Source organism: Scomber scombrus, chromosome 21 (assembly GCF_963691925.1).
Source record: "Scomber scombrus chromosome 21, fScoSco1.1, whole genome shotgun sequence".
NCBI classification, from domain to species: Eukaryota; Metazoa; Chordata; class Actinopteri; order Scombriformes; family Scombridae; genus Scomber; species Scomber scombrus.
Genome location: NC_084990.1, coordinates 8,061,407 through 8,087,453, shown reverse-complemented (window position 1 = coordinate 8,087,453; position 26,047 = coordinate 8,061,407). Strand labels below are relative to the sequence as shown.

Sequence of the window (26,047 nt, the reverse complement as noted above, 5' to 3'; positions counted from 1 at the left end):
GTAAAGGAGCACGCTGAGGAGGCGTACGGGACGTCTCATCGTCTATTGGACGCTAGTACGTCAATCTAAGATACTGACTAATCCCAGTGAAGGAGGCGGGACGCGTCTGCAGATAGGCTCTCTACAGGAAGAACAGGTCCACATGTCATTGTTGCTTTAACAGGATAACAATACGAGCTGTCGGCACCCGGCAAACCTCAGCTGTCACTTTACATCTTAAGTTTTCTCACTTACTTTTACATTTTTATTATCTTTAGCCTGTGTTTGTATCGGTAACAGCCTTACGTTTTGCTTTTAGTAACTTTTAAAAATCAAACTTGTTTTTTTTTTTTTGGATGTGAGTCAGCTTACTTTATAAAGGTTAGCTGCTGTTTCACTTTGAGGTAATTCCCCTGTGTCATCATGGAGGAGACTGGCCCTTACCCGGTGAAAGTGTACATTTACGACCTGTCCAGAGGCATGGCCCGCCAGCTGAGCCCACTCATGCTGGGTGAGTTTGGTCTTGATACCTGTTGGTTAACTTCATGAACGCCGCAGACAGGGCGACCAGGCCCGCGAGAGACAGCAGGAGAGGCCGGGGATGCTACTCGGGCCTGAGCTAGGAGCTTACTACTAGTTTAATTTATACCTACATGCACTACTCTGACTAATTCTGTGTTATTGTCACTACAGGGAAACAGATTGATGGGATATGGTGAGGGCAATTTTTTACTGACTTATTTTGTTGAAGCCATTCCTTTAAAAAAAGCCCTTTAAACTAACTGTGTTATGAACTACTTTCACTGGTCTAGGTTTTATTGAATGAGTGTGTTTTGTTGTCTTACAGGCACACTGCGATTGTGGTCCATGGAAAGGAGTTCTTCTTCGTTGGAGAGGGCATCAACAATTGCGCACCTGTAAGAATCATCTCCCACATTTTCCTCAATCACACAGCACATTAACTTTATGATCTTTAACTGCTGTACAGGAAAACAGTGATGGATCAAGATGGTTTAGAAAACTAGATGGTATAAGGTATTAACTGAGGTGTTTATGTGTTGGTGTCCTAGGGTAGCACCCCTTTAGGAGAACCTGACTCCATAGTGGACCTGGGCTCCACTGAGGTGTCTGCAGATGTCTTCATGGACTATCTGACTTCACTGGCAGAGTCTACATTCAGGTAAAGACTTAGACTCAGCAGACAGTATTAACACAGGTTTAAATCATAGTGGGACAGGTCAGGAGGTAAAGTGGGGGTCACATTTGACTTATAATTAAAATCGTCTACTTAACCATATTTGTGATATAAGATATAATTTCCCTTTTGGAAAATCTTTCAATGAATTATGAGACATCGTCATCATACAGGGGAATATTGAACAAGTGAAAAAAAATTAAAACGCAAAAAATTGCAAGGCAAATGCTTTGCTGCTCTGCTAATTCTATAAAAGTATAACCCACAGTAGTACTACAGTATGTGTCTTGAACACAGCTTCAGTTTGGAATTCTTGATTATTTCACGTTAAAGATGAATATTTTTAACATGAGTTTGATTTCCTGGCACAATATCATCATTATCAATATGTGTAAAAGATGCAGGTGAAGAAAGAGGGAGGAAAAAAACAATATATCTACATCTTAGTCTCACACTCCTCAGTTCTTCCTGTTATCTCTCTAAAATGTCTTTATCTTGTCTTCTCCTACCACTAACCCACCCTTCTCCACCCTCTCTGGCCTCTCTGTCTGTTTTCTGAATTTACACCTCTGCCCCCCCCCTCTCCTGCTGTTCTTCTCTGTTCCTATTTTTGTGCACAGAGGTGACAAATACAACTTGTTTGAACACAACTGCAACAGCTTCACCAGTGAGGTGGCTCAATTCCTCACGGGCCAAAACATCCCATCGTACATCACAGACCTCCCATCTGAAGTGCTGGCCACGTGAGTCAAGTCTTTTTAAAAAAGCTTCATAAAGCTGCTCTTACATCTCCAAAGCACCCCTTCTTTGTCTCAGTGTTAGTCCCTGTATTTGGAGTTCTATGTGTCTTTGATTGATGATTTATGGTTAGTACCTAAAGAATTGATACCACACCAAACCAGCTGCAACTTTTGAGCAATTCTTGCATCCATCTATGCAAACTCTGTACGGTAAGTAACTTCACATTTGGCTCCTATCAGTCAGTGTAGGTGAACTTGAATTTAGTTCAGGACATCATTGTGGTTCAAACGCTGCCAGGTGATCTACTCTGATCTGGTCTACTCCACAAGGCTAATGCAATCCTTCATCTACCCATGTACCTTCAAACACCAGAAAAATGATTCTTGTGCACACCTTTTATTGTTTGGTACTTGGTATTTTGGTCTTTTAACAAAATATCCAAACATAAATAACATTAAACTCTGTGGAAAAAGAATAGTGTAGAGTTTTATGGCTTCATACCAGTATTCACCAGTTATAGAACTGGTGGAAATCAGAAGAAACTAAGACGAGAAGTTCTGAATAAACATGCAACCGGAAAATGTTACGTAAACCAATTAAAAATAGTAAAGTGAAAGATGATACAGCTCATTACTTCTCTTCCAAATACACTAAAACATGTATATCAAGCATTTATAAAATATCAATATAACACACAATTGCTTGCAACAGTAGTATTGATATGTTTGTTATTTTTCTGAGCCTCTTTCTTTGGGTGCCTTTGTCTTAAGACTGTGGTCTTGTTGTTCACAATCTGTTTATTGTTTCCCCTTTCCCTCCTGCTTAGCTCACATACTGGAATTTGTTTAGACTCTCTTTAGGCTTTTTTTCATTTCAGTCTACTGTCTGCTGTGTTTCCTCTTTAGGCCTTTTGGCCAGGCTCTCCGTCCCTTACTGGATTCCATCGTCATAAATCCCGGGGGCAACAACATAACTGGACAGCGATAGACAGGGTTGTGCATATGAAAGAGAGTTTAGGTGAGAATGGGACATTGACAACCCACTTCCAGCCAGACCTAGATAACATTGGTGCCTGTGGATGATGCGTTGATCCATGCTATCAGTCACTTTCAGCTAACCATCCATCATTTTGAAGCTCTTCTACACATTCTACCTGATCTATCTAATGTTTTAATGTACACCAACCTCTGTGGCAAGTGAAACTAAAAACATCTCTACTCTGGATAAAACATATTAGTTGCAGCTACTCGTGTGGGTGCTCATTAAAGGAGCAGTGTGTAAGATTTGGGAGGATCTATTGGCAGAAATTGAATATAATATTCATAAGTATGTTTTAAACACTGTGTATAATCACCTGAAAATAAGAATTGTTGTGTTTTTGTTACCATAGAATGAGTTCTTTATATCTACATAGGGAGTGGGTCCTCTTCCACAGAACCTTGCCATGTTTCTACAGTAGCCCACAAAGGACAAACTAAACACTGACTCCAGAGATTACTTTTTGAGTGTTCTGCAAGTTTCGCAGCCACCGTTGCAATGTACATTCTCAACACTAGATGCCACTAAATTCTACACACTGGTCCTTTAATTGAGAATACTTAATTGTTTTCAACAAAATCGTTATTTATTCACCAGATTTGTTTTTTAAATTGTATTTATAGCAGATAAATTGATCCTTGTATTCTTGAGAGACATTGAATTTAAATTTACATAATTATCATTCAAGGAGATATGTTACTATGGCAGTCCACCAGGAAGTCTGTTACTATTAAAAATACTGTAGTGATACAGTAAATAATCATGGTGCTTAGTTTTAGTCCAGTAATATTAACATTTTTAGAAAATATTGTGAATGTTCGAAAAGTGCTCTTTCTTTGAAAAGTTCCTAAATCTGCCCCTGGATCTGGATCTACAAGACCAACAACATAACCCCCCTTGGAAGTTTCTCTTCGCTAAGGGTTGTGTGAATGTAAATGTAATGTTTTAATGTAAGAGCTGTTTAGCTCACTACTGCACAGATATGAGTGTGGTTACTACTTAATGTTGCACCATTTTCCTTGCCATTTTAATTTATCTACCTTGTAACTTGGCATTTTCTTATTATGTTTTGGACTGCACTCCAATTGAAGGGTCAATGTCATTGAAAGTAGAAAGAAAGGAAACAGCTCTCAGTAAAAATGTTCTGCTGGCTTGTGTTTTTATCCAGTGTTAAATACATTTTGATCAAATCGGAGGTGTTGACTTGTTAGTGTACATTTATCTAATTCAGGTATATTTAACAACCACATAGGGCAGGATTGTGCTTTTTAATATATTCCTTCCTTAATCTGAAAATGTGCTCAGTTTATAAGGACAGAGTTTACATATTCAAAAAAATGTGTCTAATATGTTAAATTTTAATCATTTGTATAGTTTGTTTTTACATGTCTCAGCCAGGCATTGTGAATTATATGATAAGCGTGTGCAACTGCTACTTACCTCTATTATTGTGTGGCCATGAATTCCTCCTTAAGGAAAACCATATTTCTAAAACCATCAGTGTCTTTATTCTCATTTTAGTTTAAAACAGATGTGAGCTACAGTACCTTCCTAAACAGTTTGAATGAATTGTTATAAAATGCAGTATTTGTTAGTACTGTTTAACTCCAGCCTACCTTTTTGCACTTAAAGTGTGTCTGCAGGTCATTAATAAATACCAAAATTCAGTTTTACAAAACGTGCAAAATCACTAAATTAAAAAATGGAATCTAAATTTGTGATAACTTTGTTTTCTTTACTAAAAAAATTATTTTAAAGTAGTGGAGGCCGACCGACTATACTTCTTCAGTAAAAGCTTGCTGCAGAAACTGACCTTAGTGGAGATATTAAGAGAATCTTTCGCATTTACTCTGCAAATTTACCCTGACTCCCTGCACTTTGTGAAATGTGTGACATCTGAAACTTGACTAAAGTTGTGGCATTAAATACTTATTTTATTCCTTAAAATTTTTGTTCACTCAAGTGTTTTGTGGAGTTTTTTTGTTTTTTTTAACAGGATTAGGACAGACATGTTAAAAGATAATGTTACTTCTGTTTTTGCCATTATACTTGAGACCTGAGGTCCCAGACTACGAAAGCTATGGGTTCATGTAATACCAGGAAGAGCCACAAGGTGACACTGTAGGCTCATTACAGAACTCACTGCTAGTGACGAATGAATCCCTGTTAGAGATACAGCAACTGTTAATGACTCAGTCTATTAAATTTTCTCTGTTTGTATTGATGTATTTGTATATAATGTATTGTTTGCACTGATAACACTCACTTTTCTCTATTAACAAAGACTTAAACTATCAGAGTTACATCACTTTGAATAATAAGGCTATGTTGACTAGTTATGATGATTTATTGGTGCAAATAACTTGATCCAACAAAGAACTGCTGATTCAAGTTGTTGTTTGATTTTTGGTTTCCTGCAGTTATTTTCTGTGTTCAGTGTGTTTGTTGTACTTGGCCGATGCATTTAAGGTACCTGCTGCTTGTTGGAGTGTTTTGCCCAAAAGATTCAAAGGACCAAAACATCTCTTTGATATAAACACAAGTCAAATAAAGCCTTGTAGTAATTTTACAATCTTTAATATTTCATCTTCAAAAGTGGCATCAGTTACTAAACAATCCTCTGGAACATTTCTAGGTATAAATGCATTGTTGTAATAACAAAAAGAGTACAGGTACATACAGTATATACACATTTTTGCTACATACTGTGTAACACTCTTGGCTATCATATACATTTATCATAGCTTTATTCTCTTAAGTCTTCAGCTGTAACAGACTCTTCAAGATGATGACCTGCAGAATAATTCCCGCCTTTCACTTGGTGCAAAGAAACCATTTCTACTACAGTTAAAGTTATGGCCCAACATCCTGACACGTGCAAACTGCTTCATGCTCACAAAAGTCTACATATCAAATGTATAACCACTGCTAATGCGCTAGCTTTGGCGCAGCGTCCCATTCGTCAGTCAGCATTGTGAATATACACAATAGAAAACATGATCAATGGTTTAGACAACCTGTCCACTTTGTGGTTGCTTAGTTTTACACCGCAGTTAATTTCTGTCGCTGCATTTTGTCATAAACGTGGAAACCCGCTGGAATAATGTGACATACAGTACAGTACAGTACAGTACAGTAGGCCTACTTTAACTTTAACCCGCTCTATTGCACATTAGAACATTTTACAACTCAACTAATATAGATCTCTCTATGCAATCATTTTTCATGTTACTAAAATAATCAACATGAAATAAATAATATAATCTGTTCAAATCTGACATCAACAGCAATTATAATAAATAATCTTTGAATCTTAGAAATAAAATGACTTTTTTCATAAAGCCCTTATTTAAACAAAATATATATAGGAAATTCCATTAGAAACACATTTACACAATATTCATAAATAAAGGAGAACACATGGTTTTCAGATGATGTTTGAACTACATAAAACCAAAAAAATATGTCAAAGGGTTCAAAAAGACTGAATCATCATGTAGACCAATAACATTTAACTCCAACTGATGAGACAAAGAACAGAGGGAGGCCATCGTTCAGGTGGACAGAAAAACATGAGTTTAGACCAAGGAAAACACTGGAAGCACTTGTTCAGTCTCTCCACACGAAAACAATTCAGAACGGAAAAGAGCTAAATTTATTGCTCATTATAATCCCCCATCCCCGCCCCTCCCCCAAAACAAAAACAAAAAACAAAACAACAACAACCAGATTTTGTCTATACCAGCAGATCTCAACATTTCTAACTCACAATATCAAGCATTACAAGGAAATGATGCCTGCCCAGGATCCTTTGCTGCATGGGTAATGAGAAACAGTCGGTAAATGCAGACGTAGTTAACTTTTGCATCAAATTACGAGAGAACAAAAGAAGGAGGGTAAAGAGAGTGTTTGGTTGCTTGAACACAGCTTCAGTAACAGTGGTCTCATTGGGATCCAGTAACACTTCATCTACCAGACCTTCTTATAACTTTATAAGTTTATTAAGATGTGAGAAAGACAGTGACCATGTGTGTGTTTGTGCCTTGATGATTGTCTGTGTGGTGTACAGTGAGTGTGTGTGCGTGTGGGGGGGAGGGGGCATGGGGGCAATTAAGCAGCACTCATGTTAGGAATTTGGGTGATATCTTTGCAGTACCATAGCTGAAAGCCTGACTGCATGCATTTTCATCATGCAGCTGTGGCTCAGGAGGCAGAGCGAGTCTGCATGTTGAAGCGTCCCTGGGCAAGATACTGAACCCCTAATTGCTGCCGAAAGCTGTGCCATCAGTGTGTAAGCGTGTGTGTGTGTGTGTGCGTGTGAATAAGCATTAGGAACTCCTTCTGATGAGCAGATTCACACCTCTGCTAGCCTCTGCCATCAGTGTATGTATGTGTAAGTGAATGGATGAATGTTGGCCGGTTGTGTAAAGCGCTTTGAGTGGTTGGAAGACTAGAAAAGCGCTATAAAAAAATGCTGCCCAGCCCATTATTTATAATTGGTTTATGTTCTGCTCATTTACAAGGATTATAATTCATAAGTCACATGTATCTTGTGTACTGGAAAGAATTTTCAAAGCATTTCTTCCTGCAAATGTATAGTTTTTTAGGAAATTTAATTGAATTCTCCATAAGTCTGTCACTCATTTTCAATGTTTTCTTATATCTCTATGGAGTTATTTGGTGCCACTTGATGGCATTGTTGAAATATACAGTTTAAAAGTGTCTAAATCGACAACAGAATGTAATTTGTTTAAGTATAATGGAGTCGTGCTATTTATATGCAGGTAGTTTAGTTGCAGAAAGGGGTTTGATGTTTGGTCGGCGCTCGTTTCGTAACAGTGCTGTTTGTACCTTGTGTGATTTATCGTGTTTGTTCTTGGCTTTGTCTCAACTGTATTCATCTTTTTGTTTGACGAATTTTTATACTATAAAAAGTTAAGCATCATAAAATCCTCTCGGCTTCTTCTTTCAGCACAAATGTTATCACAGAACCTTACAGAAGTGTTTCTGGTTCTTTGTGCAGGTCCTGAGGGTGTTACAGCCCTAAACCTTCACTAACACATACTATGGAAACATTGCATCAACTGTTGCATGTTCACAACACCAGCAGCAGCTCTTTACAGTGTCCTTTCCTGTCCAGGCTTCAGAGACCACATGAGAAACGTCTAACGCTTGAGGCCTAGAAATGCCTCCGTGAATTCCCCTGCAATGGTGCCCAGAGGCTGGAAATTACACTGAAGCATCCACACATGTCCACACACTCTGAGTTATGACCCAGACATCTCAGTAGTGAGAGACCCAGATCCACAGTGACTCCTTGCGTTTCCTTCCCCCGAGGAAGGAAAAAATGCGGTTTGTTTTTCTATTTTTCCCTTCTCTCTCTACCCTTTTCTCGTCTTTTCTAGAGTCCGAAGCCTCTGGCTCTTACTCGGCCCCCTCTCTTTCCTTCACTCCCTCTCCCTGGTTGGGATGGAGGTTGATGGGAGCTGACATGATGGTGGCATTGTCCTCACCGTCCAACTTAATGTGACCCGGGGGATGCTGTCCCTGTGCGCTTGGCCTGATGGCACTGAATGCAAAGCGCTTCGTCGTGGAAAGAGGGTGGGAGAGGCCGAGAGTGGAGAGAAAGGAAGATGGAGAATTCAGCTGTGCAGGGACGTAGACCGAGAGATGCAAAACAGAGGTGTTTTTACAAGAATGACGAGAGGGAAAGAAATGAAACCTTTAAAGGAATAATTTTCCTGTGAACTTGTTGCATTTGTTTGTTGCTATCTCATAAGGAGGAACAGTTTATCTGCTTTCTAAGATTCCGTTGAATGATTTATGCTTTATTCATGCTTAAAATAAGTTCAGTTTTTACTATCCCAGAGCTCAAACTATATCAAAATATCAATTATCAATAAATACCTAGCCTGGTGCTCAGCTCTCCTGATTTCACAATCACACGTAATGCTGTTTACAAGCAAAGACACTCGACACACTGGAGTTATGAAATTATGAAAGACTTCCTAATTCTCAACCACCATTACAACGCATTAAGTGGAAAAAAAAATCATGCCAAAATCAAATGACTTTATAATCGTAATCCAGTCTTCATCATGGGGATGCATTACCTTGTTACTTTGTTTTATTAAGTAGATGTTTTTAATTTCTGCACAAATTAGCTCGCTAATACACAGGTCCCTGTGACATACAGTAGTGACCTAATATCAAAGAGTAACATTTGCCAAGAAGATTGATACCACTCTCTAAAAATGAATCTATCACCAGCAGATATTTAGCTTAGCACAAAGACTGGGAATTGGGAAATAGCTGACTTATTAACTCATTGCGTTCAAAATGTTAAAACAGCACGTTGTGGTTTTACGGATAGTTAAGTACCGGCATATTCTTTGGCCAGATACAGTGATGCAGTCTTGCTAACCAGCTGTTGGATGTAGCTTCATATTTACTGCACAGCCTTGAAGGTGGTAGCGATCTTCTCAATACCCTGAAATGTCACACTATTTCATTAAGAAGGAAGGAGTGGTGTGTTTGTGTAGAAGGACATATGTTTCATCAATGTTGTTACTGCTAGTTGCCATAAAAGGTCATATATTATTCATTGTACCTCCAACTTGAATGGTTTTTGAGTTCTTACTCTTCAGTCTGAACCCACAAAATGGATCTTAAAGGTTACAAACAACATTTACATTGAATACATTGAGCGACAATAGCTGCATGTTTGGCTCTTTGAATTGACATTGCTATAAAGTATGGCCTCCCACTCCAGTTCAGTCAGCTCCAGGCTTATTGTGGAATGTTTTTTAGCAATCAATCCTAACCATGAGTCAGGCTTTTTTCTGTAGCCCAATGTGTCAGTGACCTACTGTCCCTAAGCTTAATCAGTGTTACTTGGCACACACAAACTCACTGTTTATTTCTGTCAAGTCTGACCTGAAACCAAAGTGGAAAACGTTATCAAAGACAAAAGAGTTGGTCCAAGTTGGTTTTCTCTGTACTAATTGAGTGAACAGCCGTTATCCCTATATTCTATAATTAAAAAATACCTGTACAACGGGATATATGAGACCACACTGTCGTGCCAAAACTGAAGTGGTTGAGGTATGAAACATAGAGGAACAGTGATGGCCTAGATGAGCCTGAGAGTGGTTTTAAACAACCTAGGTAGATTCCCTTTCAGGTAGTCAATAAAACGTTATGCAATCAATGTACAAGACCCTTTAAATGCTGCTTGAGTCTAATATTATCCTTTTCTCTCCATAATCTTTGATAGTAGTGGCTCTACTACACTATTTTCCTTCTGAATAATTCTGTTGCCACTTATCAAAACACCCCTTTCATCTCTTGGATCTGTGTATTTCCTAGAGTCTCCCAGTTTAATATCCCTCTACTCTTGGGCCAACTGTCCCAAACTCTGGCATGTACCTAACACCAAAGCTTTTCGTTAGTATGTGTAACATCACAGCAGGCCGCTCTCTGAGGCCGTGGCACTCAGACGGTCACTTCATTCGTACTGTGAGTGGAGTAGCTCTTTTGCCTCGTGTGGTGGTAGTAGGTGGGTTGAGATGGGTGTTGCCCCTGGATATGCTGGCCATGTCCTGATCCGCCTCCGGCTCCTACGTACATCGCTCCATAGGGCTGGCTAAAGAGATCTGGCATGTTCTCTATGCTCTGTTGCCTACGGGTTGAGTAGCCGTGTCTCCGGTTGGAGTTGTGCATGGAGGAAGAGGTGTGCATGGAGGAGGAGTGGTGCATGGAGGAGGTGTGCCCCGGGGCGGAGGCCTGCCTTTGGACGTGGCGGCCAGTTGGCTCCCAGGCTTTAAAGGCTGAGCTGCTGAGCAGCGGGTGCGTGGTGGTCTTGGGGAGGCGTGTGTGCTCCAGATGGCTAGAGGGGATGGAGATGGAGAGGGGGGCATGGAGGTCGTGGTGCAGTGGCAGGGGTTGGTGGATGTATGACTTCTCTTTGGGTTGCACTGCCTGGAAGGGAGGAGGCCCTGCAGGCTGGTATTGGGAAAAGTCCATGAGTGGGAAGCTCTTGTAGTAGCTACGAGATGCGCTGTCGGCTGCAAAGAAGAAAGGTGTGAAATTGTATGTGAGAAAAATCATTCGTCAGTACAATAAAGGATCATTTTGGTTTAATGGTTATTCCTTATTATTCTGGTTTTGGCCATCTTCTCTTTCTAACTGAAATGCTGAGATTTCAGAGAACACAGTGATAATGCCAAACAGAAGCCAGACACGACAAGAAACTTAAAGGGATTAGCAAAGTTTGCCAAATGTATAAGGTAGAAAGAATGGAGGCAAATGATAAATTTAAGGCCCTAACTGTCCACTTCCTGTTTCACCTTTGACCTACCATACTTATGTTACTTACTTATGTTGTGCGTTGACAGTTTTCCTGTACAACAAGAGTTTATTTTGGACTTTTTGCGCTCACGTTCAATTTTAATTCCAAATAAAGTAGTTCAGGTAATCTAGCAAAACTGTTGACTAATGTGCAACCTTTTTGATCCTCCAACTGCTTGTGTTCCCCACATGTTCCCAGATCTCAGCAATGAAATTAGTGATAACAATGTTTTCATAACCAATAGAAATGATGACCAACAAAACGAAGACCAAAATTGAGTTATATTATCATGCATTTGTGTTATATGACTTTCTGGAGAATGCTCTGTTTATATCCTTTAACAATTAGGCCACTGAAGCAAACACATGCTATTTTTGGCCACTTTAAGCTCGTTTATATTTGAGAGTCATTTTCAATTTGTCACAGTCTGATGCAGTTCTGATTCACACACAGAAGAAGCCTTAAATGAACTGTGAATGGGCAAAGACAGAGTACGTCATTGTAGGAACACTGACGCCTAAATCACACTTAATCCATGATGCATTTATGGTAGGACCTCCAGGCTCCAACCTGTCAGCAATGTCAGCTTTGTTTGCTTCTCAAAGTATTTTTGTAACTTTTAAAGTGATTCTATGCAACTTTTAAAGAAGAAATAGCAATTATATAGCTATAACTGTTTAACTAACTTGATGATCTTTTTCTATGACACTATGACACTACTTTCTACTTTTTTACCCATAAATGTAACTTTTGTAGAGTTTCCGCAAAAGTGACATAGTCTTGTTTCAGAGGCTTAATGAGAAAAAATAAACAATGCAAAAAAAGTTGATTTTATGTTGGCCATCTTAGCTAACAAAGGGATCTGAGAGATGAGAAGGTGAAAGCAGACAACAAGAGTGACAGAGACGCTAAGTGAGGATTGAGTAGAAGGAGGTGAAAGATGATACCCAAAGAGATGGAAAACAAGGATAGGCTGACAATATGATAGTATTTATAAGTAGTGCCTTGTGGGGAGGGTCAATGGGAGCACAAAATTACATATTTTTCTCAGATTACAAATAAATTGGACTTTCTTGTCCAATTCCTTGTTCCTTGTTTAATTCAGACGAAAATAACTTCGAATGAGTGGATAACATAAAGAGAGAGTCAGAAGACAATGAAGGAGGGATTAGAGGGAGGGTTTGAAGAAGATGAAATGGGAAGGCTGGTAATTTAAGGATTTCCTATTGTTGTATGCCCTCAAGGTGAATACTGGCGGTATTCCTCTTTTTCTGGGATACAAGAGGGCAGAAGGCAGTGAGGGCGATAATCAGGCAGAAACTGAGTGCAATGGAGATGATGGAAGTAAAGGTATTTGTGTCAGGATGTGGGGACATACACAGTAATGAAGGTTTATAAATACCCTCGCCCAGAGTCTGGAGTGTGCATGTGTATGTGTGTCATGGGCTGGCATGAATGTCACAGAGAATTATTTAAATAAACTAAACACTGGGGTCATCGCCGCCAGCTTCTTGGCTACATGAACGGTAACCTTGTGTTTGTGTGTGCTTTCATCATTTTTGTCCAAAAGTCTGAATCCAAACAGCATTTTTCACTGTTTGTCAAAAGAAAATACCTTTTTTTGAACCCAGGTGATACATTTTATAACATTTAACTGATACATATTGAACTTGTAGGTTTATAGGAATATGTATAAATGTCCTGTTTGGAGACTACATGGTAAGGTTGTATGATCATAAGGACTGATATGTTTTAAGCTCCTTCACCATCATCCACAGTGGTAACCTGAAGGTCTGAGATGTTTGCTTTTGGTCTTCCTTCTGACCGTTTGCTAAACTTCTTCACCAAACAAGCTTCGGATTCATAAGAGCAATACTTTGATATTTGGTCACCAAAGAGTAGGATTGTGTCTTTTTTAGTAGCATTTCCAATATCAAAAACAAAGGACAAATGTGTGAGAAATGGATTTAACAGTGTGTTTATTTATAACTGGTGGTTTGCTCGGCTAATGGTAGACCTATATTTGTCTAGCTCTGTCTGAAATCCGGCACCGACTGTTCCAAAAATCATCATGAATTTTGATAGGTAAATCTGACAGTGTTATCATGGCATGTGCCATGCTAGATTGGAAAGATTGACAGGCGTAGCAAGAGCAACTAAGGAGGGCTTAGCAAATGGGCAATACACTGTTTTTATGTATTTGAACCTTATAAGCTAAAGTGTGTCTGTCCGTAGTTTGCTTTTAATGGCCATCTCCCAAGTGTACGTACAGTGTACAGAAGAATTGCTTGAAAGGGGCTCAGTCAACCCTCCATGATAGTCAATGGTAAAAAAATCTACCTTTGCTAAGAAGTGATTTGCCTTTGGCAGACTGGTATAGCTTTGTTTTGTTTTGTAATGGGGTGCCTGAGGTTGGATTTAGCTTTGTGGACTATTACACCCGCTAGTCAAGGACAACAACGTTTCATTGTGACCTTTTCCGACATGAAACACCTGGTACAAATCTCCCGGCCCCTTCATTGTAGTAGGTTATAGTAGCTTTGCTTTAACATCAGAGATCACGTGGAGGCAACATAGAAGTCCACTTAAAAAAACAACAACTTAGCAAATAGTGACCACAACAACAAAATTAGAAAAGGAGAAATATTTGTACGACTAAAATTATATATTGAATATTTAAGTCAATACAGAAATGTTTTAAAATGAAGTAATTGCTGCCATGAAAAAGGCTCAGGCTCTTCTAATCTGTGTTTGAGGTAAACTTAATGTGAAATATCCAACTACGTCATTGAGTGACTGCACCCAGTCTAGTAATCCTGCTTGCCCTTCCATTAAGTGGCAACAAGTTTTTTCCACATCCTGTATAGCAGTGATGTACCATGCTACATCACAGCTGGATGCAGACAACTTTCACCTACTTTTTTCTACCCTTCCACCAAATTTGGATTTGGAAAACTATGAGTGACATAGTGTCCTTGTGGTTTTTATGGTGTGTAAATCAGATGTCCAAACTATGGAAACAATAAGAAGGGAAATGTATTTTCTCTGGGAGGATGGTTCATTTTCCAGTCACACAGCCTTCATCATGTTTGCCCCAGTAGTTTCCTATTGCCCAAGAGCTCCAGTACTGCCCCCAGAAGCTGTGTTACATGAAATACATGTATTATAGAGCTCTGTCCTTGGCAGTGATCTATGCTGTCTGGTTAGACTCTGCTAAAATATTGCTGTCCAGTGAGGTTTCAGTATTATAACTCTGCTTAGACAGTTCCACAAGCTTGTCTTTAGGCCAGCTGTGCAATAGGTCTACTGTAAAAGAGACCTGAGTCCACATGAATCATGATTTACAGACGATTAACATTATCTACCAATCACACCACAGTGCCAGGCAGGAGCAGTGTGTGGCCTCGTCTTTAAGATCAACTCTGTTTGCCAAGAGGCAAAGAGGCCCTTAACAGTTGACAGCTCCTGCACTGCCAACCTACTGTACTTAAAAGGTTACTGTGTCAGTTGGAGTCAGCATCATTTTGTGTGTGTGGATGTGTGAGAGTGTGTGTTCGACTTACCCACAGCTTTGAGGGAGGTATATTTGTTGAGTCCCACCGTGCTGTGGTTGCTGTGTGGATGTGGAAGACCTGGTCCAAATGGACCGTAAGCTGAGTTATTCAGATGGTACTGTTCTGGTAAGACACACAGAGAGAGAGAGAGAGTCAGTCAGTGGTATGTAAAGTATCTTTAGTTATACACATAACCTTTAAAAATTGTTACAAGTGTTTTATTTTGGAGGAAAAGTTGTGGTCGAACATGAACACATTTCTGTAGCACTTCTCAAAAACCCCCTTTCTGCCAGAGAGACTGCTCATATTTGATGAGCATATCTGTTCTCCATGTTACCCTGGAGACCAGACTTTTCTGTCTCAGGCATGAGATAAATGTTAGCTTTTTAAAGATATACTATGCAGAATTTGTCGGTTGGCAATGGCCCCTCCTCCCCCCAGCGAGAAAGAGCAGCGGTGGTCTGGTGAGCTTGAGAAGGAATGAAGAGAGCAATCGTTTCTCCTCACCTCCGCACAACCCTGTGGGAAGGGGCCACATTACTGGATTAAGTGAGAATGCAGAGTTTCTTCCTGTCCGCTGTGGCCTCTCTGCTCCGTGTGTTTGTAACTGCCTTGCCCTCGCTCAAGTAGATACACATACCCACAGCTCTTTATACATCCATGACACACAGACAGAGAGCAGAGTGGAGCAGAGGAGAGAAATGATGACAGTGATGTAAACTGGTCACTATTTTTGGAGTCCCGACTTAACACCCACCACCACACACTTCTAGTGGATCACAAGTGATGGTTGAGAGGGATTTACTTTTGTCTGAGTCTATACATTGTTTTTTTAAGAACATCTTGCATATATACCTTTAAAGACATAGCCACAATCTCTCCAAGGTGTTTTAAAGACAACATAACCATACTCTAGTTGCAGTTATGAATGTTGTTAAAAATGCTGGCATTAACCATGGTTGGATTGACCCCTTAGCATGCCCTCAAGCAAAACTGAGCTGTGGGACCCTTCTGAATAACAGTTCTCTCCACCCTGTGCAGTCTGTGAGCAGCCTGTCACCTTAAAGTACCCTTCGTGTACAGTGCACAAAGCAGACTACACATGGCAGCTTCATTATAATTTGCCTGCAGCTCTAGATCCAACCAGTGCTGCTACAGCGTGTTAAAATAATGTAGGCCAAAGTGTGGTCATTTGATTGTACACTCGTTTATTTGGGAATTTGCACCATGTCAGCACAGTATATATGGAATATATAAAGGTACAAAATCTAGGTTCTGACATGGGCCCTTTTAAAAGAAAGGGCTCAAATCAACTTACACACATTTAGCTTAGAACCCTTGGCAACACTGTCTGTGGGCAGCTGTAGAGTTGTACAGAAGGGTCCAATTGTCTAATCAGCTTTAAGTCTGGTGAAAATGTTGCAATGAAGATGGTAATTTGCAAGAAAAAACACAGTAAAGCTAAAGGCTCAGGTTTGAAACAAACTAGTTTGCATGAAGTACTGCATCTGAAGCCAAAGGTGTTACACACTGCCACTTTCAGTAGTGGCAGACCATATAGAGACACAATGAAGCGTACAACTACACATAACAGTGCACACTTTTTGGGCAAATCACGGTGTTGCTGTCAGTTTTACACAAAAAGTTACAAAAGTAGTTGTATGAGGAAAAAAATAGAGCTTGAGAGAGATGTTCAAACCCCTGGATACCATCTCACCCTCTCACACATGGTAAAAGTGTCATTTGGGAAGGTTCCAAAATTGTCAGATGCAACCCCATTGGTTCAGACGCTGTTCAATGCCTGGTCATCAAGCAAGCACTTCTTTATTATATGCTGACATCTTAAGCAACATGACACACCAAGCTGACAATTGGCCACCGGCGCTGCTAGTCTGTAGCTCACAATTATTGGGAGTCTGTGATTTCACTTATTTAGTGCAGTTTCTTCTTATTTTTGCCCCCATCTTTTTTTTCTCCTTTTTTTTTTCTTTTTATAAATGCAAAAAAACCCAGGCTGACAACACCTCTGGAAAGCAAAGCAAAATATTACTTTACCAGTTGCACTTCAACAACAAATTAGTTTTATTTTCTTTACAGGTTGATTTGTTAATTATAATGCAGAACACTGACTAACTGCTAGAGGTGCTTGGGGATCAGCTGGCTGCCTTTGTGTTGTGTTCAAGTGCAACTTTTAACAGTGGTGGCAACATGAGGTGATGCAAAGAGTCAGCAGCTGTACAGGGGGGATCCCTCAGGTGGGAATCTGTACTGTGAAAACATCACATCAATTATAGATTAACAGGGGTTAAAAAGAATTGCCTTTTTACCTTGAGGCTGGTGACAGCAGCCCCAACCCTGATAGTATGATACAGTATACTTTAATATCTCACTTTTCTTGAACTCAAATGCTGCACACATGACGCATAATATATCATCTTATCATAAAGCTGCCTCCTTAATAATAAAAGCCAAACAATATATAAAGAAAGCAACACATACTGTAGCACATCACAACCACAAATGACACATATTGCATATATTACACAGCCAGTGATAAGAACAAGCAACACATCACACAATCCCTCACATCATATCAAAAATCTATTTCACAGCCAGATCTATTGGACAGTCAGCCAGTCTCATGCTAAATGAACTGAGGTTAATGAGCAATGGAACAAGCTAGCTGTGAGAGTGAAGCACTGGCTATTAGCATTAATGAAGTCCACTGATGCAGCCAGCGCACTTGATGAAAGCCTCAGGGATGGACGGACACATATACAGCACTTATAAAGACGTACGCACACACACATAAACAACATGCTTTATAATTTGGGAAAGACAGCAATCAAATCAGTGGCATTTAGCTTTTATTGTTTTGACATCTCTATTCTATCAAATGTGTGCTTGTGTGTGCGCCAGAGCTTGATTGTGTGTTAAATTGACAGATCTGTTGACTGAGTGAAACAGTAAAGCTTATTGATATGCTCGCCAGTCCGATTTGCCATGCACAAGTCAAGTCTGTTTGTGCATGAGTGTGTGTGTGTGTGTCTGTGGCGGAGTGTCACTGAAGCGCGGCATCAAAGACACAAAGATTTCATCACATCAGTGACTGTCAGTGCTAAGACAGAGGTATACATAGCACAACTTCTGAATACAAATCACTACACACACACACACACACTTAAAAGAGACATATGTGGTTTAGACGATGAACAGAGAGAGAGAGAGAGAGAGAGAGAGAGAGAGAGAGAGAGAGAGAGAGATGTGGAAGAAAGAAGGCGGGATGTTCTGGTAGAAGAAATTAGAAAATTATGTTGAAGCAAAAGAGGTGGAGAGATGTCAAGGGTTAGTCTTTACAGTAACACCACTTACAACTCTGAGCCTTTACCTTAATCACTGTTCACACACACACACACACACACACACACACACACACACACACACACACACACACACACACACACACACACACACACACACACACACACACACACACACACACACTATCATTAATGTGCAATGTGCTGTAGTTTAAGCTGATTAGCTCATGAGACGTTTCATATGTTGTAATGTGCAGAGAGTGTGTGTGTGTGTGTGTGGACATAGAAAAATCATCCAGCATAATCCAGTGTTGCTGACCTCTCAGCATGTGCCAGATTGGTGGATTATGAGGAAAAAGTCTTTTTCATACTGCCATCGTCATCATGATCACTATCTTCATCACCATCATCATTATCAGCATCTTCATTGTCTATTTTTTCCTCATGACAGACAGATCAAGACTCACTGCTGGTAAGTGCGTGTATTCACTGGTAATCACGAGAAGCTCAGAGGTGTCAGATGTCTTTAGTGTGTGTGCATGTGCGCTCTATTGATGCTCCGCTCAGCATCAAATAGCACTTGTGCAAATGCTCATCACGTTTCAAGGAATACTTCGACGTTCTGGGAGATATACATGTTTGCTTTGTGGCGGAGAGTTAGATGTGAAGATCAATACAGTACAGTCTGATTTTTGCACAGTAAAAATGAAGCTACAACCAGCAGCTGGTTAGCTTATCTTAGCTCAAAGACTGAAAACAGAGGGATACAACTAACAAAATCCACCTTCCAGCATCTCTGAAGATCACTAATTAACATGTTAGATGTTAAATCCACACAAATCAAGTGTAAAACAACAATTTATTGCTTTATGGGGGGTTGTGCGGTGCACTATTTCTTGGCCAGGTGCAACAACTTGCTTGAGCCTTGTTGTGAGTACACGTCAAAACTTAAAAAGTATGAGTATGTAAGTGTGTGTGTGAGTCTGTGCAAGCCAATACATAAAACAGTAACTGAGGGAATTAGTAGAGGTTCTGGTTTGGATTGTGGTTTTTAAAGCTACAGCATGGTTGCACATTTAATAATTTCTCCGTTAAGTGAACCTGTGAAATCAGGATCTATAAAACACAGGACAAGAGGGCAGGAACGCTGCTTAATGAGTTATGTAATGTCTTCTCTCTCAGTGGGAGTTGCAGGCGCCGGGCGGCTAACATGTACAAGGGTGAAGAAGAGCCTTCCTCTGTATGATCTGTCTGAATGGTGCAGGAGTTTGGAAACAAGCTGGCAGATCAGAGGGAGCAAGAGAGCGAAGTGGTCCACAGTGTGTGTTTCACTGGCATATTACAGAATATTAAATGGAAACCTGGTGGAAAGAGAGAATATCCCAATCAATGAAATGTGCTGGTAACTGATTTAGATGAAGCCCAAAGATATAATACTTGTTCTGCATCGTATCATGTAAAATTAACAATAGGTGTTTTGGAGACAACTTTTAAAGTCTCCCTCCATTTAAAAAATGTATTACTTCAGTTGGATGTTTGAGCTGTGGAGAATGATTCATATGTGAAGAGTTTGACACAAGACACTGTTTTCAGATTCATTGTGTTTTATCATTTAGAAGGGAGAACGTTTCTCTGTGCTCACAGAAAATCTTGAATTTAAGATGTGGGCCTACAATCATGATTTGTTAGATCCATTAGTTGTCCAGTATGCAGCTTAAACAAATGTGATGTTCAAACTTGAATACACCAGTGCACAAACTCTTAGAAAAAGGTTAAACATTTGAAATTAAAAATATTTGCATATTCATTGATTGTATTTTTTTAATGAGGGAGAAGGAATGGATGCAATTTTAAGGATTTTAATAAGTTAAATTGACTTGGGTAAACGTATTTGACACATTATTATCCAAGGCAGAGTATTTTGATGTACCTTTCAACATGTCTGGAGGGGATCTGTAATAACAGTCACACATGGACATAAGAGAAGGTACACAGTGGCATTTGTAACATTAGCATTAGTATTTATGTTAGCATTTAGCTTAATGGGTTAGGGTTTGGCTTGGACTATAGTTAACTGCTTACATGTTATAATCCACACAGGGACAATTTTACTGTGATTAGAAGTTTTGATGAACTGGGATTGAAAATACAATATAAATGCTGGCTAACAAAAAAGCTGCTATAAATTAGATTTAATAATAATGAACCACCCAGACATGAAGCAATCTCTGATTTGCATTTTTTCGAGTAAAGAAGAAGGGTACATTTTTATCTTATCATATGAACTAGGCTAAAAATTAAATAACAAGCATGGATGCACACAGTGTTGGATATTTTGACTTCACAGCTTGTCTGGAACACAGCAGAAGCACTAATGATGCACCAGCAAGAGGTGGAACATTTAGATTTAGATTCGGGTCAGCAACTTAATAGGAGTTAAAGGAGTTTTTTGATGTAATGGGATTTGTGTTTCTTTCTCTTTCTCTCTTTCACCTATACCATCTGCCTGCAATTTCTGCTGGCGAGCTATTGTGAATGCTCATGACCGTGAAACACTAAGAAAAGCAGTAAGCCTAGCACATGTTTCTGTATACTGTATGATGTGGGTTGGTTTTTTTTTGTCTGAATGCACATCTCTGAGTGTATTTTTGTGTGTGTGAAATGATACATAAAAGGAGCCTTAAGTGCCGTGGGGAAAGTGATAAAGGAAAGCATGCATTGCATGGCGTCTGTCGTCAGCAGGATGAAATATGAATGTCCCTGTGTGACTGTTTGAGACCCAGTAGCAACGGTACGAATAAGCAGACTTAAACGCCCAGAATATAGCAAGAAAGCAGAGTGCGTAGCGCATCTGTCATCAGTGAGATCATATATGAATGTCTGTGCGCATCATCATTAACTGCGGCAGAGTTGGAGCAAACAAACACAACGTTCTTCCACCCCCATGTACTTTATACTCCCTCCTCTGTGAGATCTGCTGAGTTGGTCGTACACATGCCTGATGTCAGAATAATCAACATGACACGAACAATATGACATGAGCAAGGGAGCACAAATTCATACTGAAATCCTTAATTAACAGCAATAAGTCAGATACCTCTCATGATCCCAGGAAAGAGATAAGAGTTAACCATAACTCAACTCAACAGCAACACAAGTGAAGGAAAGGTGAAATTTGAGTTATAAGTAGTGATTCGCTAATAGGCCAGGCTACTTCTGCAGTCGTCTTTGATAAATGGGTCATTGGTTTTTGCTTCAAGCTTTCTTAGTGCAATGAGTCATGTTTGTTGGAGACTCTTAGACCAAATATGTCCTCGGTTTGAGTCAGCTGCCAATGCTTCATGTAGATCTCAAGAAACTGTCTTCGGCTTGAAAGAGTTCTGACTTTTTGACATTTCTGACCTGTAAAGCGAGCGCCAACCACGGATAGAGCGACGGCAGACCTTTTAACATTTGCCTCCGATCAGTTAAAATGTGTTCAATTGCTGTGTCTGTAATGAGCCTGACTTTTTCCAAAGGCCTCTGTCAACCATCTTGTCTACTGTGGAAAAACCAATACTGTGCATCTGTTTTCTGCCCAGGCAATCTATCTAGTGTTCCACTTTGTCCTGCAGCTCTATTGGGGAATATTTTGCATTATTTAGACACCAGTACAGTGTGCGTCAACCTAAATCCTAGGTGTCTAACAATTATAGTTGATCAGATTAGTAAAAGTATAAATAAAATAGAAATATTTGTGTAACCCCTGCAGAGTTGAGACAGAGTAGGAGAATGAAAATGTGGGACAGAGGGAGATGATTCATGATGTGAAGCACCGATGTTCTGACCCTCAGATATCAACATGAGTTTTGCTTAAACCCATGTTAAGACCACCAAGAATGCATGTGTAGGCAGATTTCGGGTTACCGAAATCTCTCCGGGAAATATTTTGAACTCTAGTCGGACAACGCGGTCAGAGTGTGTTCGGATACGACAGTGTGTTCGGATACGACACAGTGAGGATTTTTGTTTTTATTGGCACAAAACTACCCGCTGGACAAATGTTTTTGCCATCTATTTTGATTGATTTTCAATGTCATTGGACATTTTTGCCCTCTGGGAAGAACCGGGTGTTAAATGTGTAAATATGGAACACATTAACATCAATACTGTAGGTATCATCATCAGCACTGGTTATATTGCCAAGTCCTCCAAGGCCTTTAACCCTTGCCAAATGGACTCAAACAACTACTTTCATTCATAGTTTTTTCATTCAATACACAGATTGTGCTACATGCTGTTTCCATTGCGAGGTTCCACCATGTGCTTCAAAACCATCCAGTATGACGGCTCTGGCCCCCTAGAAGCTGCAGGATGTTCATGTCAGCCCCCAGGCAGAAGCAGTTGGTGGCTCTCAGCAGTGGGATTAAAACCACCCAGTGTGCTGTTGACAACTAAATAAGACTTAAATGTCTTTAAGGGCTGCAGCAGGAGGAATGGTGGGAGAAAGTGAAGAAATAGAAAAGAGAGAAATGGGGAATGAAGAAAATACGGGAGTGTAGTAATTATTTATTTAAAAGACAGAGGGTAAATAAAAGGCTGTATAGAGAAACAGAAGAGACAGAAAGCATGATCCAAAAATCCTGCACTTGTGTTTTCATTACCTTAAAATGAACTCTCTATATCTACACAGAGAGCAGATCCACTTCCATGGAGGCCACCATGTTGCACCGCCTACAGTAGCCCAAAACGGACAAACCAAACACTGGCTGTAGAGAGGGTCTGGCATGTTTTTCGCGCCCACTGTAGTTTCTCCTAGACACTTGGAAGGGGAGGGTGAGGGTATTCATTTGGTCGCAATATGCAACCTCACCACTAGATGCCACTAAATCCTACATACTGGTCCTTTAAGTAAAAGTATCATTCCAACCACGTAAAACTTTCCAACACAAGTACATACAGCATTTAAAATTCTAATTCAGCAAAAGTACAGAAATATTCATCAGTAAAAACAGTAGCTGCAGAAAAATGTCTGCTGTAATATATCACATTATTAGATAGTTATTGAGACTGTTAATGTGTAAGTAGTGTTTGTCGTTGAGGTGAAGCTGAATAATGTACATACATACAGTTTCGTTGTTTAGGTTGGTATTTCCCAACTTAAAGTCGGGCTCCCTCCAAAAGGTCACAAGACTTATAGGGGGTCATAGACAATTAATAGTGTGAAGTTCTATTTCACACATGTATTCATTTTTGGGAATTTTATCTAATCTTTCTTCAGAAATACTGAAGTAAAATTGTAGTACACATACTAAAAAGTTCAATACTTGTGTAAATGTACTTAGATATTTGACACCACTGCCAAATTTCAACATCTGAGTCTTGCTAATCTTAATTCTTTCTTGATAGCCACTGTATATGTGTGTGTGTGTGTGTGTGTGTGTGTGTGCGTGCGTGCGTGCGTGCGTGCGTGCGTGCGTGCGTGCGTGCGTGCGTGCGTGTGTGCGTGTGTGAATTTCACTTTGACTGGAAGCTGCAGCAGTTATTCATGACAAGACCCTTTAGACCGTCTTCCAGCCAAGCATACCAAACACGACTACTGTACACTCACACACAGAAACCAATCAGAGTTGGTCAGTAGAGATCATCCTAACCATTAAAATCAACTGATATGTCTCCATTAATATTTATGATCTGATAACTGAAGGGCAGAGATGTTCTGTGCTATCTGGATCACAGACCGGCCTCTGAATTCACACTGTGATCTGAAACTCATTTTTTCATCCACTCTATCATAGCTTGGTGATGTCTTGAGTGAGTTTTTCAATGTTACTGCTTCTTACTGTACTTCAAACTCTTTGACCACAAACAAAAATCAGTGAACCACTTGGATACATAATGATGGTAACAACACACCTCTTGCTTAAGGTGTTCCACATAGTGAATCCATTTTTCAAGTTTCTATAATCAATGAAGTTCTCTGGATTAAAGCGTTGCATGATGTCATAAGCAGCGTGTGAAATTCTACATAGCGAGAGATGAGAGATAAAAGCTGCAGGGGGCCGCTCGTATCACTGTACCGCTCTCCCTCTCTCTGACACACACACACACATACACACACCTCCCTTCACGCACACATGTTCACATGGAGGCGCACACCAATGCATACAAATTCCTTCACATCACTCGCACATTTAAAAACACGACCGGTCAGCTGAAGCGTTGCAAGATAAACCACAACTCGGACAAGAAAAAAATTGAGGCACTGTCACTCTTCACCTCATCATCCAAAGTGATGAGCGGCCTTATACCTGGTCAGAATCTGTGATGTATGAACGCTGCTGTATCTCGATGTATAGAAAATGGCACATGCTGCCTTTAGGGGTGCAGCCTGAGTACATTAACATAGTAATTAGACTGTGTGTGTGTGTGTTGTGCATCAGTGTTGCACGTGCAACAAGCATGTGTTCTACTTATAGACGAAGATGCTCTATTGTTCACTCTCACTCTATCTTCTCCCCTCCGCCACACAGTACCTGAACACAGTTTGTCTCTCCAGCTATAGCCTAACAGACTATTCATCTTATTTGACTGTTTTTCGCCTGAACAGAGAGCAGACTGATCGTCGTGATGGCTGTGTAGTGAAATGGTGCATGTAGACAGCAATTATTGTGTTGTTGAGCACATGCATGTCTACGCAGCAGCGGATAAAAGCCTCAGCGTGACACTTTGTTGTGTCTTCCCGTCACCGTTAGGGCTTCATGCGATTGTTCAATCCTGAGAATCTAATTCTGTAACGCCCTAGACTCGTAATAGGTTTGAGAAACCACAAGGCAGCAACCAAAAAAAAATCACCCTTGTGCCAAAAAAACAGACAAAAAGCCAACGTGAGCCAGAGTTGTAGTTGCAGTTTGAATCCATGGGTTTTAACTCTATCACACATGCGAGCTTCATAAGACACATAAACTGGACATTGAGATGAAGTGTGTGTGTTTGTGTGTTTGGGGGTGTGTGTGAGAGGCAAAGAGAGAAGGGAAGCCTCTGGGAAAAACAAGAGTGACAGAGAGAGCTCTGACTCTGACTCTGACTCTGTGTTTAATGTGTGTATGGCTTTGTGTAGCATGTGTGTAATGTACAGTAGTTGACAAGAGGGAAGAGTAACATTAGGATTGCTTGTAGGGCTTTAAGTGGTGTACATTTGCTTGACTCACTTCTGTTAGTAGTAATCTACAAGAGCTCTGACAGTTGTATTTCTGTCATGGGGGGTTTAACGTGTCATTTCCTCCTTCCCTTCAACTTTTAAATGATTTGGTCCATATTAGGAAAAAGTTTCAACTTTCTGATATAGATTATTTTTTGTCATGCAAGAAGTCAGACATCACATGTTTCTTAAAGGAAAGAATAACAGAAGCATATATCAAAATGTACAGGGTGTCCACAAAGTCTCTTTACAATTTAAAAAATTCATTACAAAAGCAATTGATGAGATATGTTAATCAGATTTGTTCTATGTACTCAGTGGTTATCAAAGTTTTTAATCACATTAATGTGTATCGTGCATTGAACAAAGATACGGGACATCAACGACCTGAAGCAAAAGATCACTGATGCCATTGGCACCATTGATGAGGCTATGCTACAGTGAACAGATCGAGTACCGTCTTGATGTGCTTTGTGCAACTAATGGTGCCCATATAGAGGTGTATTAAATGATTACATTTCCACAGATTTGTCTATTCATTTGCTTTTGTAATAAATTTGTTAAATAAAGAGACTTTATGGACACCCTGTATATATATATGTATTGAGATTTATACAGTTTGATTTCATTCATATGCAGATAATTTACAGTAGAATGGTTACTTTACTTTAGGGCAGATTAACATGCAAT

General features: G+C 39.8%; 2 protein-coding genes across 2 annotated transcripts in view; one reads left to right on the top strand and one right to left on the bottom strand.

Annotated features, from left to right (window-relative positions):
- Positions 1-402: 402 nt before the first annotated feature.
- desi1b (desumoylating isopeptidase 1b) lies at positions 403-3,470 on the top strand. Its single transcript, XM_062442314.1, has 6 exons — positions 403-490; positions 673-694; positions 827-896; positions 1,050-1,159; positions 1,795-1,917; positions 2,821-3,470. Exons 1-6 carry the CDS (start codon positions 403-405, stop codon positions 2,900-2,902), a joined length of 495 nt encoding a protein of 164 aa, XP_062298298.1. The 3' UTR covers positions 2,903-3,470.
- A 6,977-nt stretch (positions 3,471-10,447) lies between these two features.
- The window catches only part of shisa8b (shisa family member 8b), a 31,418-nt gene continuing 15,818 nt past the window's right edge, over positions 10,448-26,047 (bottom strand). The window contains exons 3-4 of the mRNA XM_062442313.1: positions 14,867-14,980; positions 10,448-11,019 (exon numbers count right to left, since the gene is read on the bottom strand). Coding sequence (XP_062298297.1) covers positions 10,448-11,019; positions 14,867-14,980 — 686 coding nt within the window. The remainder of the gene's footprint in view (positions 11,020-14,866; positions 14,981-26,047) is intronic.

Excerpts from the sequence above, each read along its gene's own strand:
- desi1b (XM_062442314.1), top strand. The coding sequence starts at position 403 with ATGGAGGAGACTGGCCCTTACCCGGTGAAAGTGTACATTTACGACCTG. Across the intron at positions 695-826 it reads AAACAGATTGATGGGATATG|GCACACTGCGATTGTGGTCC; the intron begins GTGAGGGCAATT and ends GTTGTCTTACAG. Across the intron at positions 1,160-1,794 it reads CTGGCAGAGTCTACATTCAG|AGGTGACAAATACAACTTGT; the intron begins GTAAAGACTTAG and ends TTTTGTGCACAG.